This window comes from Fusarium pseudograminearum, chromosome 2, assembly GCF_000303195.2.
Source record: "Fusarium pseudograminearum CS3096 chromosome 2, whole genome shotgun sequence".
NCBI lineage: Eukaryota > Fungi > Ascomycota > Sordariomycetes > Hypocreales > Nectriaceae > Fusarium > Fusarium pseudograminearum.
In genome coordinates, this window is record NC_031952.1 from 7395908 (window position 1) to 7408770 (window position 12863).

Sequence of the window (12863 nt, forward strand, 5' to 3'; positions counted from 1 at the left end):
ATCTTACATAAAGACCTTTCTCTCACTTCCACAACTGTGTACTTTCTCAGCTCCACGAGCGACATTAGCCCATCTAGCCATATTTCGTGCCATTCCACGCTTGCTCGATGGATTCGTACTTGAGATCTCATGCTTGGGCACCTCTCCAACACTCAAGGCAAGACTGGCTGCTGCATATGCGGCAGCCTTTGCATTGATAAGAAACGCTTCCTTGTTGATATTCTTGATATCATCACAGGCGGTATGGTAGCAGACATCTTGCGGCGGGCCAGCACCAGTAAAGATGCCAGATGAGGGAATTCCCAGTTCGAGAAACCCTATATAATCAGAAGAACTTCCGAAAGGTCTATCAAGGGGTATTAGCAAAGTTCGAGAGCGCCTTGATGTTGATTTCTTAACGTACGTGTATTCCGCTGGATATCCATGCTCAGTTAAATACTCGTAGAGAAATTTGGCGCCAGTTTTATGCGCGTCAGAGTCGGAATATACAATGTAGTATGGCTGTAGGGAGGCGATCATGTCGTAGTTGTAGTAGAACCGAATCTTGCTTGCCTGTTCCTTGGACAAATTCGATACATAGTAATTCGACCCAATCATTCCACTCTCCTCAGCGCCCCAAAAGGCAAATCTGAGTTTGTTTTTGAAACTCTTGTGCTTGATCGACTCAGCAATACTGAGCAGGGCAGCAACACCGCTTCCGTTGTCATTGATACCAGGGCCCTCTTGAACAGAGTCCAGATGAGCGCCCAGCATAACAATGTTATCGGGATCACCCTCCTTGGTGTCTGCGATGATCTGCCAGGTCTCGCGCTTTTCAGTTATGACATCGATAACCAAGTTGATTTCTAAAGTTTCACCGTTCTTGAGTCGTTCTGCCCAAGAGTTGCCAGTTAGATAGCTGATAACACCAACAGATGCAAGTCTGTTAATGTTTTCAGCTCCGAGGGAACCGGAGCCAGCGGTTTGCGCGGGATTGTCGTTGAAAACAATAGCAGCGGAAGCCCCGTTTTCTTTTGCGAGTTTGAGCTTGTTGATGAAATGACATTTGCCACGCTTTATTAAAGCAATCTTCCCCTTCACGTCAATGTCCTTCCATTGGTCTTGGAAACAGCCTGAACCACGCTCATCGTCGATAGGGATTAAAACCAAAGGAGCAGTTACGCCCCCAGGCAGTGGAGTCGCGTGATTGTATTGTAGAGATACCGCATTGACCTTCTCCCCTTCAGGGCCGGTCAAAACGATCTTGCGAGTTTGGGAGAAGAGATGTGTGAATGGGTGAACGGAGATATCAAATTGGTCTCCATGGCTTAAGCGTTTATGAACAAAGTCAAGAGAGACTTTGTAGCCCGGAAGTCCAAAAGCTCGGCTGTTGTTATTGTTGAGAGCAATACTGTATAACGTCTGAAGAGAATTATCAAGGCTAGATATAGTCAGCTTCCTATTGATAGGCTGGAGTGTCGCCAGAAAGTTCTTACTCTTGCCCTTTGATATCATTTGCAGCTTGCTGAGGAGAGAGTCGTTTGTATGCACAAGCTCCATTCGCCCATAATGCTAGATACGAGATACTGTAGGCGAGTTTCATGGCTGGTAAGTTGGCTTGTATCTGATTAATTTGAACAGTATTAAACAGCAATTGCTGATCTTATATAGATGAGTGAAATAGTCACCATCAGCCTAATTACTTGGAAATAGCCGTTGTAAGCTCTCCATATGAGCTAAACTAGTTACACAATCCTTCGAATTATCAATGCGTTTGCTAAGCCACATATCTGCGGTTTCTAGACAACGTCCAATTGCACGAGCGTCCTAATGCTGGATGGCTCTGTCGGATAAATACGTGAGATCCTTTCTGATGTTGCGTCCAAGTGGCGATCCAAGGCGCAGTTGCGCAATAGAACCGAGCTGACCATTGATAAACCACCGAAATATAGACATCCTTCGGTTAAAACGGTCACGTTGGCACCATGGATCGCATTGTCGTAATTGCAATTTCCACTAAGCTGATAGTCCGAGGTAGGATCCGAGCCATCCTATCACACTGCACAACGACATAAAATGTCAAATGGACACCGAGTAGAGGCTTTCCATAACTGGCAGATAATTACAATAGTTACGTAAAAATGGGCATCCAAGTTGAAAGCCTACGGCTAGTTAGACCCCGAAACAAATCAAACTCAACCCTCCACTCCCTTGATGAGATTCTTAATTCCCTCTCCTTTCATAGTTCTAACCCACGCCTCAGGTGCCTTCTCGAATGGTGCAATACTGCTTATAAATGACGAAACGGACACCTTACGTGATTCAAGCAGCTCGAGAGCAATTTCAAAATCACCAGGACCGTAACGGAAACAAGTCTTCATGGTCATCTCTTTCTCGCACATAGAATGGATAGGCAAAGACTGTATGGGTTTGCCCAGTCCGATTTGCACAAAAACGCCGCCTGGTGCCAGAGCCAAGATGCCAGTATGTGCTGATGTTTCAACCCCAGTGCATTCGAGCACGGTATCGGCGCCTAAATCGAAACCTGCCTCTTGCTTCAGCCTAGCAGCCTCTTGTTCAGGCGTTGCGTCTAATTGGGGCTGGAACGTGTGGCACTCTACAACACCTTTCGCAAAGGAAAGCTTCTCAGGGTTGATGTCTGTGATAACAACAGTCTTAGCCCCATAAGCCTTTGCGGTTGCTGCAGTAAGACATCCGACAGTTCCAGCTCCTTGTACAATGACATTCTGGCCAGGTCGTATATCAGCTAGGCGAACGCCATGAACAGCAACGCCGAGCGGCTCCACAAGAACAGCTTCCTCGAGACTAATGGAGTCGGGGATCTTGTAGGCAAAATCCTCAGGGATCTTGAAGAATCGAGAAAGTGTCCCGTGAGTGAATGGAGGGTCTGCAGCAAACTTCATCTTGCGGCACAGATTGTATCGTCCGGACTTGCAGTAATTGCAACTTTTGCAGGGGAAACCTGGTTCTATAGCCACACGATCGCCCGGCTCGAGTTGGGAAACTGCTGGGCCGACTTGATGAATTATGCCTGAAGCTTCGTGGCCCATCACGAGAGGCTGTTGCTGGCTGACCTTTCTTGCAAAACCACCTTCGGTCCAAAAATGGACCTGAATTCGTTAATAATATCAACAAGAAACTGGAATAGTACTGCTCACATCGCTACCGCAGACACCTGTGTATGCAATCTTGACAATAACATCGTGCGGGTCCTCGATATGAGGGAATGGTCTATCTTCAAACCTGGCATCCCCAGGACCGTATAGTAAGCAAGAAGGGTTCTATATGGCATAGAGTCAGTACTGCCGAAGGTGGTCGTGATGCCACTTACTGTTTCAGCCATTCTGCTAGCTGGTGTTGCGGCCTATGTACGTGTGATATTCGAGTTAAAGATAAACGGTGCCTGGTACTTTATGATGCTAAGATTCTCTATTTCGAACATAAATCACATAAATACGACTGGATGCCTCCGCATACTCAGTCAGGTGACTGTTTAGTTCGGGGTACCGTTATCCGAGTGAGGGGAAATGTGATCGGGGATAGCATTTTCGCATCGAAGCAACACTGAGAAGGCATTTGATTCTGTTACGGAAGTATGGCACTTTATATGACACGAAGTGATGCCCATAAGCTTATCAAGTTGTTTGGAATAGGCCAAAACAATCAATATTGCTCGATAACCGATGAAAACTTATTCTTCATCCTGTATAACTGCACCTATATAAAAATGATATGTAGATCGTTTTTTTTTTTAAGGAAGCACATAGCCTCCATCGATAAGCACATCGCTACCCGTCATATAAGTAGAAGCATCACTCGCAAGGTATAGATAAAGACCCTTGATCTCCTTGACATGCCCCTGTCTTCCTAGCACAGCCATTCGGTATGCCTCGTTGAGGGCCTCGGGGCTCGCACCCATCTTCGTGTCGAAGAATCCAGGGGATACGATGTTTACACGTGCAAACTCGCGCCACTCTCGAGCAAGAGATTTTCCAAAATGGGTGATAAAGGCCTTGCTACCGTTGTAGACCGGTTGATCGGTTGGCACGTTGACAATGTGGGCACTCATGCTGGATGTGATGATGAAGTTGCCGAATCCTTGACGCTTGAAGATCTCGCCAGCGTATTTTGCAGAGTAAACAACGCCATCAACTGCGTGGTTATTAGATATAGAAATATGGCTTAGGGCAAGGTACGTACCATTAACTGACATCTGCTTCTTGTACTCCTCGATAGTCTGCTCGAGAATTGGCTTTGAAATAGCCATGCCTTGGTAGTTTTGTCAGCTTCGTTTCTCATGATACAAAGAGATAGATCAGACCATACCTGCATTTGCAACATAGACATCGATTTTGCCGTAGTCATCAAGGACCTTCTTCAGGGCGTCTTGAATTTGTTGAGCGTTAGACACTGACAGAAACAGGGTAAGCTATTGCAAAGACTTTTATTGTTTTGTGTGGCCTACCGTCGACCTTGTAAGCTGAAGCCTTGATTCCATGCTGCTCCGATAAGGAATGAGCCTTTTCAATAGCAGCATCATTCCTGTGGCATCGTTAGTTGGAGTTGCATTAAGAATTGATCAAAGACTCACGAGTTATACCACAAGGCAACATTACCGCCGGCTTCAGCATAGCCTTCAGCTACAGCGTATCCAAGGCCATCAGCAGCGCCATTGACAACACAGACCTTGCCATTCAAGCGGAATTGCTCCGTCACATTGGATGGAATGTTAGGAAATGGTCTAGGGAAACCATCTCGTACTTTGGAGGTCTCTTCCGCTGACATAGACATGATGAATGATATGATATGGGTGTTGTATGATGAATCTACCTTGTTATGGTGGTAAGAAGAGGGGTAGTAAACGTGTGCTGCATCATGGGAGAGAAAGAGAGGTAGTCATGATGCATGTGCTTGAACCCCGCATACACTCGGGGTATTGTCATCCGATCCAGTTGACCTTGAAAGTAGCATCTTTCCTAATTTGAACTCTCAGCGGAGTGTTACGTAGTAAAGACCCGTTATACTGCCGCTACTTAAAACGTTGAAACTTAACAGCAACACTCTACCTAGCACCAATATCTGCTGTCATGTCGTCGCAAAAGTCATGAATTCACATCCAGACTTTTATTCACAATTAGCGATCGACTCTACAAGGATATAAATAAACCTGCTATGTAACTACATGCTTACCTGGGGCAATATGATAGCCTACCTACGGATAGACAGACTTGTTCAGCTGAAAATGAAATGAGACAAACAGCCACTTTTCCTCACCGATTTCCCAACAACGCGACCATTCAATTCATAATTCTTACAATTGAGACCTGAATTTTGGCCAAAGTGTTGCCTCTTGAGTATTAGCATGATGGCTCCTCTTTTACATCGCGTTGCCTCAGTTTTTCTGGGGTAGTCTTGGTTGCATTGCTTATACATGCCCTTCGCAAATAATATCAAGTTCGCAAGAAGTTCAAGGCTCTTGAAGCACAGGCAATTGTGAGTTTCCTTGTTATATTCTGGGCCTTTCGGTGGCTAATCTGATTCAAAGCTAACCATAAAACGTTTCATGATCTTCGGTCACCTCGAATCTGTCGGAAAACTTGTTTCCTCTCTCCCGCCATGCCCATGGCGACTACCTCATTGATGGTGATGATCCAAGAGAATTAGCGTGAACTCTTACCACAGTGTACAAAAAGTCCACCTGTCGCCTACATCGACACATGGCCCTTTGCCGCACCCATGATGATATCTCTTAGTCTTGATGTGTCAACCCAATTCACCACGCAGCACCCTCTGCCCAAGGTTTATGAGCAGAAGCACACCCTTTACCCATTAACCAAGAACCGTGACTTGGCGAAGAATGGAAGATCTGGCGGAAGAGACTTAACCCGGCCTTCAGCATTTAGAACATTAGCAGTCATGTCATAGACATCTTCGAAGAGGTCGAGGACTTTGCAGCTGTCTTTAAGAGCAAGGTAGGTAAGGATGGTCAGTGGGAAGACGTTTTTTTATTCGAGAAAGCTACTACCAATCTTGCTCTTGATGCCATCGTATGATTCTTTCTGTAAGCTCACAAGAAGCAATTGTTAGGAAGCTTCTATCTTTATGCAGTTTTTTATGCTGCTAAGCTCTTCACAGAGATGTTCGCGTGAATGAACAATGGGGCTGAACTCACCATGTGCCACACTCTTCATGATACTATTTCTATTGTGCTTCTTTGTTAACATCGCCAATTTCATCCAATACTGCGACCCTTGGCGCCACTTTAAATTGTGGAAGAATTACAAGACTCTGGCTGATAGCCTAACGCCAATGATCAAGGAACGTACAATCGCACTGTAGAAGGATCCTACCGCCAAAGGCAAGACACTCGTCGTTGTTTAGGCACTCTAGGAAGAAAAGGCTAAGCAGAATGGTGCCACAAATGAAGGCAAGACTCAGCCAGGCTTCAAATTTGATGCCGAATTTATGGATATGGCGATAGGTCAAATGAATACCTTCCTGTTTGCCGGTTTTGATACCACTGCGGCTACCGTCGCATGTTTGTTTCGTTTGTTGTGCCAATACCCAGATGCTGTGGTCAAGCTACGTATGCTGTCTTGGGGACAAATGCTTGGGCTGTTGCTAACGTGATAAGAGAGGATCCGCAGCTGGTGAATCAACTCCCATACACTCTGGCCGTTCTCAAGGAATCAATGCGATAGCACACCGATGTTGGTACCATGTGTCGTGGTGAGCTAAGCTTCTTCCTTGTTGGCCCTCCTGGTTCCGATCCTGGCTTCGATGGAAAGAAGCTGCCTACCGAAGGCTTCATCGTCTGGGATGGTACATGGGCCGCTCACCACGGCCCTGAAATTTGGCATCGAGCAGATGAGTTTCTCCCAGAACGATTTATTGTCATTGATCGCGAAGATCCATTATTCCCGCCAACTAATGGCTGGCGGCCATTTGTGTCGGGGCCTCGAAATTGTATCGGGCAGCATCTTCTTGTACTTGAGGTCAAGTTGGTAATGACACTAGTGACGAGGTGCTTCGATGTTGAGGTTACATGGGAGAAATGAGATCAGGTCAAGTAAGTCTTTTCACAACTACATTTCATTGATCTAGCCCATGTATAGAGAAACAACTAACTCTAAGAAAGCGCCGACAGTATGGGGAGATCGTTGCTATCAGGTTGGAGCAAATGCACTTCCGAGGGTCAAAGATAGTATGCCAGTGCACGTAAGGGTTCGCACATAGTAAAAGTGGCTGTTGGTCTTGTAGGCTATGGCGACGTGGCAGCTTATTTGAAGCCGTAGTTGCCAGGTGATAGAAAGGCTACCTTTGAGATTTAGACTACAAAGAAATAAATGGCCAAAGGATTTAGGGTAAACTTGCATGAGCCGACCTCCTCAATAAAGCTGAGATTAGCCTTAGGGCAAGTCTGAAGTCAAGAATTTGCCTTGTTTGTTCTACTGTACCGGTACTATAGTAGATATGTACTTAAATCACGTCGATAGTCGATGTCTTCAACGAACTCTTCCACGAGTATGCTAGGGACTGACTGGAAGAAGAGCCCACCTGTTTGTTAAATTCACCGATCAAAACATTGGACGCTCCATCCCACGTGTCTACTATGTGAACACCATGCCCATCTGCGATCCCTGGGTGTTCAAGAACTACCCTGTTCTTTCCGCAAGAAGGCTGGTTTTAGATAAGGCACATATCATCCCGGTTGGTTGAAAGAGTACGGTATGGAGCTGTTGGGATTACATACTTCTACATGAATTGTTTTGCGAATAGCTTTGAGGATTTAAGCATTGCTGTTCCTGAAAAAGGACCAATGGCCCGTATTCATTCTTAGCAGCTAACTTCAGTTAGTAAGGCAGGTAAAATAAGTTTGATGAAAGTATATCAGAGTTTATCTCGAGTGAATATGTCGACTGCCCCTTCTGCCAAATTTGACTCCCTTGTGAAGATAGGCAAATTAATGTTATGAGACCTAGAAACACTGAGGGATCCAGCAATACCTCCGATGTCAGAATTCCGCATTCTTCTGAGCCCAGCCGTTGCCGCGTTCCCGGGACACACGACGATGAGATCGACTAAGGGCGACTGACTGATTTTCCATATAATAGCATGTTCTCCAGTGACATGTATTTAGGACCTTAATAGTGAGATAATGGCCGATGCTATACACAGCTTGGTCTCTGGGTTCTTGAAGCAAACTTCTGTAACTTATATCTCGTTAGAAGACAAGGGTCAATGAACTCTCGTTTACATACTCAATTCTCTGCAACATGGCTAATTATTACAGTAAGAAATGTATGTGGGGGTCGCTCATTCTTTCAGGCAAATCAATAATGACATATGTGTCAAGAAGAGACATGAAACTACTTGGAATCTTTGCCCAGGGTTCCCATATCTCATCAATTACTCAGACCTCCCTGAGCAATATCGGTCCTGAAGACCTTCGACTCAAACGAAACGCACTCAACACCCTGGTAAGCCTTGTCCCGGGCTTGCTGTAAAGTCTCTCCGTAGGCAGCTACCGAGAATACACGTCCTCCTGCTGTCTTCAATAAACCGTCGTCCACGTCCCTGCGAGTTCCTGCATGGAAAATGGCCACGTCGTCAGGAGGGGGGGTTCTCAACGAGATCGTCTTGCCTGTCTTGTAATCGCCGGGATATCCGCCCGATGCAATGACAACATTGCACGCAAAGCCTGGTTTGACTTTGATTGTGTCTTTGATTTGGTCAAGTGTGCCATTTGTGCATGATAGCAAGACACCCGCTAGGTCCGTTTCGTCAGACAAGAGAAGCATGGAGCTCTGGGTCTCTGGGTCGCCGAATCGCACGTTGTATTCGATAACCTTAGGGCCAGTCTTGGTAATCATGACGCCGGTGAAAAGTAAGCCTTGAAAGGGGCACCCTGGTCAGATAGTCAGTCCGTCATTCGAGATACAAATACAAATCCAATATAGTTGCCTGGGGGTAACATAATGTAGTGAGCTTAGGATACAAGACTAAAGGGCGTAAAAGTCTGCTCTAAAAGGCATAAACTGGCATACTGCTTTCGTCCCTTATGTTTTTGCAACTAGGCGTTTGATGAAGGGCTACCTGCTTACCTTGTTTCTGGAGAGCTTCGAATGTCGGCCTCAAGATGTCATCGTCGATCTGTTGTGTGATATCTGAGGTGACCATCGGGACGGGGGTGTAAACACCCATGCCTCCAGTGTTGGGCCCCTTGTTGCCCTCTAGGATTCTCTTGTGGTCTTGGCCCGCTGGGAGAGAAAAGAAGGTCTTTCCGTCGCTGAAGGTCAAGATGCTGATCTCAAATCCTTCCATGTACTCTTCAATCACTACAGAAGACCCGGCTGTAGAGAACACTCCGTCTTTCATAATGCTTCGAAGGTCCTTAAGAGCTTGCTCGGGGTCGGCGGGGAGAACCACACCCTTCCCTGCCGCGAGACCGTCTGCCTTGATCACGATTCTGTGATCTTTGTCGGTAAAAACCTTACGCACGTATGCGCATGCCTCGTCGAAGTCGTCAAAACTGCTGTGGGAGGCTGTAGGTATGCCATGATCCTTCATGAAAGTTTTGGCAAAAACTTTGGAACCTTCGAGCTCCGCTGCTTTTCGTGACGGTGCGAAACATGGGATCCCAACTACGGACTTGTCAGTGGCTATTCATGCTCTCATCTGAATCAACGGTCGACCGTGACTAACCTTCTCTGAAATACTCCTCAATACCATTGACCACATCGTCATCGGGCCCAACTACTACCAATCCAACCTCAAGTTGCTTTGCCTTTTGCGCCAAGTCGCTGTATCCTGTCAGGCCTGCTCGAATCCCGGTAAGATTGGAAATAGGGGCCGCGCCCTCTTCGAAAGAGGTCCCTCCATTTCCAGGAAATACAAAGACCTGTTTCACTGACTGGGATTTAATCAATCTCCAGGCCAGCGCATGTTCTCTGGCCCCCTTCCCGACTACAAGTACCTTGACACTCATATTTATCGTCGGTCCCACGAGGGCGTATTTTGAAGATGAAATTCGGGGCGGAATATAGAAAAGCAAAGAAGAAAAGAATGAAAGAAAAAAATTGGTATAGTGAAGGGAGGCGGGGGGAAATGTTTGTGATTGAGGTCGTTTGTCAGATGCACACAGCCGAGAGCTTAACATTTTCCAATAGGTCTAAACCTCAGCCACTTGCTTCAACGCAAAAAAAGACAAATCATTAGGTATACAAAGCTTGAAACAGTCAACCTCGCCGTTTTAATTAGAATGCTTGGGCAAGCAGGTCTCCCTCCAGCAGGCTCAATTCCATCAATTAAATTACCCACTTACTTGACCACTTTGTTTCTCTGTAAACTCATTTACAGGTCAGAATCATACCACACAAGACTCCGAAATTGATCCTGAAACTCCTTGAATCCAAGGTCCATACTTTGAAATGCAGCCAACCCGAATTCGAATGCTCTCTGATCCTGTTGGTTTATATCCGATCCATGATCGGCGTTAATTCCTCACCTGTGGAGCTTATCATCAGTCTATCATGACTGCACGAAGTTATCGGGAATTAGAAGCCCATAAGTCCGTGATGTCTGATACTATAAGACGAACAACACCACATCAATTTGATGAACGACACCCATCACCCTTGACTTGCATTGCAGATACATTTAAAGCTAAACGACAACGAAAGTACTTGGATCAAAATGACAACCCCAGTCTGGCTCATCACTGGAAGCTCCAACGGCTTCGGTCTACTTCTTAGCTTGAGAGCTTTGAAGGCTGGCCACAAAGTCATCTCAACAGTACGAGACACCACTAGATCAGCTGATGCTGTCAGCCAAATCGAAAAAGCTGGTGGGAAGATCATCACTCTCGACATGACTGAGCCTAAAGCAAGCATCACCGAAAAAGTCCTGGACGCAGAGAAGGTTTATGGACGAATAGACTATCTAGTCAACAATGCTGGATATTCTTGCTTGGGAGCCGTTGAGCTATTCACGTAAGTTCATCTTCCACAGGTATCACGAATCTAGACTGACGCAAAAAAAAGGGAGGCCGAGGCCGAACATCAAATCCAGACCAACCTGTTCGGTCCCCTCTATGCACTTCAAGCTGCCCTTCCCGGCATGCGAAGCCGTGGTTCAGGAACCATCGTCAACTTCAGCAGTATCGCTGGTCAAGATGCTCTGCCAAGTTGCGGACTCTATAGTGCAAGCAAATTTGCCCTCGAGGGTTTGACTGAGAGTTTATCTAAGGAAGTCAAGGAGTTCGGTATTAACGTTCTGATTGTAGAGCCTGGAGCATTCCGCACCAACTTCCTCGACGCTAGTGTCAAGAGCAACATATCAGTCGAGAAGGCGTATCAGGGTACTTTGCTAGGGGAAACATACACCAAGTTTGCCAACTCGTCAGGAAAGCAACGCGGAGATCCCAACAAGGGAGTGGAAATCATTTACGAAGTTGCTACAGGGGAAGGAAAGGCAGGCCACCTCAAGGGCAAGATCTTGAGGTTGCCGTTGGGCGAAGACTGCTTTACACGTTTGGGTACCAAGCTTCAATCTCTTCATCACGATCTTGATGCAACTCGCGAGATTGGCACCACAACTGATCTGGAGAAGTAGTGCTGATCAACTTAACAGTATTTTAATAAGCATTGTTTGTTATTCGAGCTTTCTGCTGCATCACCATCGTTCCTTAATTAGTAGTATCATTTAAAGAATTTTGGACCGGCTTCTGTTGCGCGGGACACAAGTATAGCGGCACATTAATATGACAAGTTATATTATTGTAGGTATGCGTTTGATTAAGAGTACCATCGAATGCTCTGCCAAAGGTTGTTTCGGCAACTATATAATGCAGAATGCAGTATTCATGGATGGAGTGTCAAGGGTGTATCCAGTCTCAGTTCTGCGACAAGTACGAGAGCGTCCGCAATAGTCGTACAAGGCACTAGACTGTACTTAAAATCCAAGAGCCAAGCGCTTCTATTATGGCAATATGGTGACGCTGGGCGATGATGTATTGGGGGGTATAGCTTTGAGCTTGGTAGGTTCGGAGTGCATGGTATTTCGGTCGTCGTTAATCACATCATTTCTGCGAAATATCCTCGGGGGGTGAGTAGGAATGAATCTATTTGTGGTATCAGTATGAGATACCCGCTTCAGTGTATGGATGCATGCATACCTTATCGGCCACCTGAAGCCACTCTTCCATACTTCGAACGTAAGGGTCCGCACTAGCATCTGCTACTGCCTCATGTCCCCAAACAACCATTTCATCGAACTCGGCTGTTACTTGCATGCTTCCTGTTTGTTCTTGCTCGGCATCTTCATCCTCCACAATCTCTTCGATGGCTGTTTTGGGATCTTGTTGGGGAACTCTCTCGACGACAATACCCCGATAGTCTTCTGGGAGCTTTACGACCTTCCCCTGGAGTTTTCTTCCGCGAAAGTATGCTAGTTTTGTTCCATCTTGTTATTCTGTCAGACAGGCTTCCTATGAAAGTTCGTTCCAGGGGGTACAAACCGTCGGTGGCAGCAGGGGTCCAATAGGTCGATGTTGGTTCAATTGGACCATCATGGTGTATGCGACATGGTAGGATATTCGCCACTGCCTTGGACTTGTTCTCGTCGGGCTTTAATGAAAGAATCGGCTGTGACATTATGGCTGTACAGTTTTTGTTCGTTGTTTAGGTAGGAGAAGGGGAACGCGACTAGACGCGTTAAGTGTCTACGGCAACGAATCACTTATCTTATCTCAACCTGGCAGACTAACCCCTTTCGGGGTCAGATCATCAATTCGTCTAATGGGCTTCTTTTCTGTCTGAATGTGACAACCTGAAGTTAAGAAAACGTAGCACGCCTTGAGTTGT

General features: G+C 46.2%; 8 protein-coding genes across 8 annotated transcripts; 2 read left to right on the plus strand and 6 right to left on the minus strand.

The window, feature by feature from the left end:
* Positions 1 to 3: 3 nt before the first annotated feature.
* FPSE_08742 (uncharacterized protein) lies at positions 4 to 1582 on the minus strand (the record flags this gene model as incomplete). Its single annotated transcript, XM_009261860.1, has 3 exons — positions 4 to 346; positions 404 to 1420; positions 1476 to 1582. 3 exons carry the CDS (start codon positions 1580 to 1582, stop codon positions 4 to 6), a joined length of 1467 nt encoding a protein of 488 aa, XP_009260135.1.
* A 592-nt stretch (positions 1583 to 2174) lies between these two features.
* On the minus strand, positions 2175 to 3343 carry FPSE_08741 (uncharacterized protein; the record flags this gene model as incomplete). The annotated part of the gene is made up of 3 exons (XM_009261859.1): positions 2175 to 3110; positions 3159 to 3281; positions 3332 to 3343. 3 exons carry the CDS (start codon positions 3341 to 3343, stop codon positions 2175 to 2177), a joined length of 1071 nt encoding a protein of 356 aa, XP_009260134.1.
* Positions 3344 to 3751: 408 nt separating this feature from the next.
* FPSE_08740 (uncharacterized protein) lies at positions 3752 to 4791 on the minus strand (the record flags this gene model as incomplete). The annotated part of the gene is made up of 5 exons (XM_009261858.1): positions 3752 to 4152; positions 4201 to 4269; positions 4327 to 4410; positions 4466 to 4542; positions 4592 to 4791. 5 exons carry the CDS (start codon positions 4789 to 4791, stop codon positions 3752 to 3754), a joined length of 831 nt encoding a protein of 276 aa, XP_009260133.1.
* Positions 4792 to 5134: 343 nt separating this feature from the next.
* FPSE_08739 (uncharacterized protein) lies at positions 5135 to 5364 on the minus strand (the record flags this gene model as incomplete). Its single annotated transcript, XM_061988453.1, has 3 exons — positions 5135 to 5147; positions 5191 to 5212; positions 5316 to 5364. The coding sequence occupies 3 exons, from the start codon at positions 5362 to 5364 to the stop codon at positions 5135 to 5137; spliced, it is 84 nt and encodes a 27-aa protein (XP_061844434.1).
* A 1355-nt stretch (positions 5365 to 6719) lies between these two features.
* Positions 6720 to 7058, plus strand: FPSE_08738 (uncharacterized protein; the record flags this gene model as incomplete). The annotated part of the gene is made up of 1 exon (XM_009261856.1): positions 6720 to 7058. The coding sequence occupies one exon, from the start codon at positions 6720 to 6722 to the stop codon at positions 7056 to 7058; it is 339 nt and encodes a 112-aa protein (XP_009260131.1).
* Positions 7059 to 8405: 1347 nt separating this feature from the next.
* FPSE_08737 (uncharacterized protein) lies at positions 8406 to 9988 on the minus strand (the record flags this gene model as incomplete). Its single annotated transcript, XM_009261855.1, has 3 exons — positions 8406 to 8908; positions 9105 to 9644; positions 9706 to 9988. The coding sequence occupies 3 exons, from the start codon at positions 9986 to 9988 to the stop codon at positions 8406 to 8408; spliced, it is 1326 nt and encodes a 441-aa protein (XP_009260130.1).
* A 707-nt stretch (positions 9989 to 10695) lies between these two features.
* On the plus strand, positions 10696 to 11613 carry FPSE_08736 (uncharacterized protein; the record flags this gene model as incomplete). The annotated part of the gene is made up of 2 exons (XM_009261854.1): positions 10696 to 10991; positions 11043 to 11613. 2 exons carry the CDS (start codon positions 10696 to 10698, stop codon positions 11611 to 11613), a joined length of 867 nt encoding a protein of 288 aa, XP_009260129.1.
* Positions 11614 to 12079: 466 nt separating this feature from the next.
* Positions 12080 to 12653, minus strand: FPSE_08735 (uncharacterized protein; the record flags this gene model as incomplete). Its single annotated transcript, XM_009261853.1, has 3 exons — positions 12080 to 12121; positions 12176 to 12462; positions 12518 to 12653. The coding sequence occupies 3 exons, from the start codon at positions 12651 to 12653 to the stop codon at positions 12080 to 12082; spliced, it is 465 nt and encodes a 154-aa protein (XP_009260128.1).
* Positions 12654 to 12863: the final 210 nt, after the last annotated feature.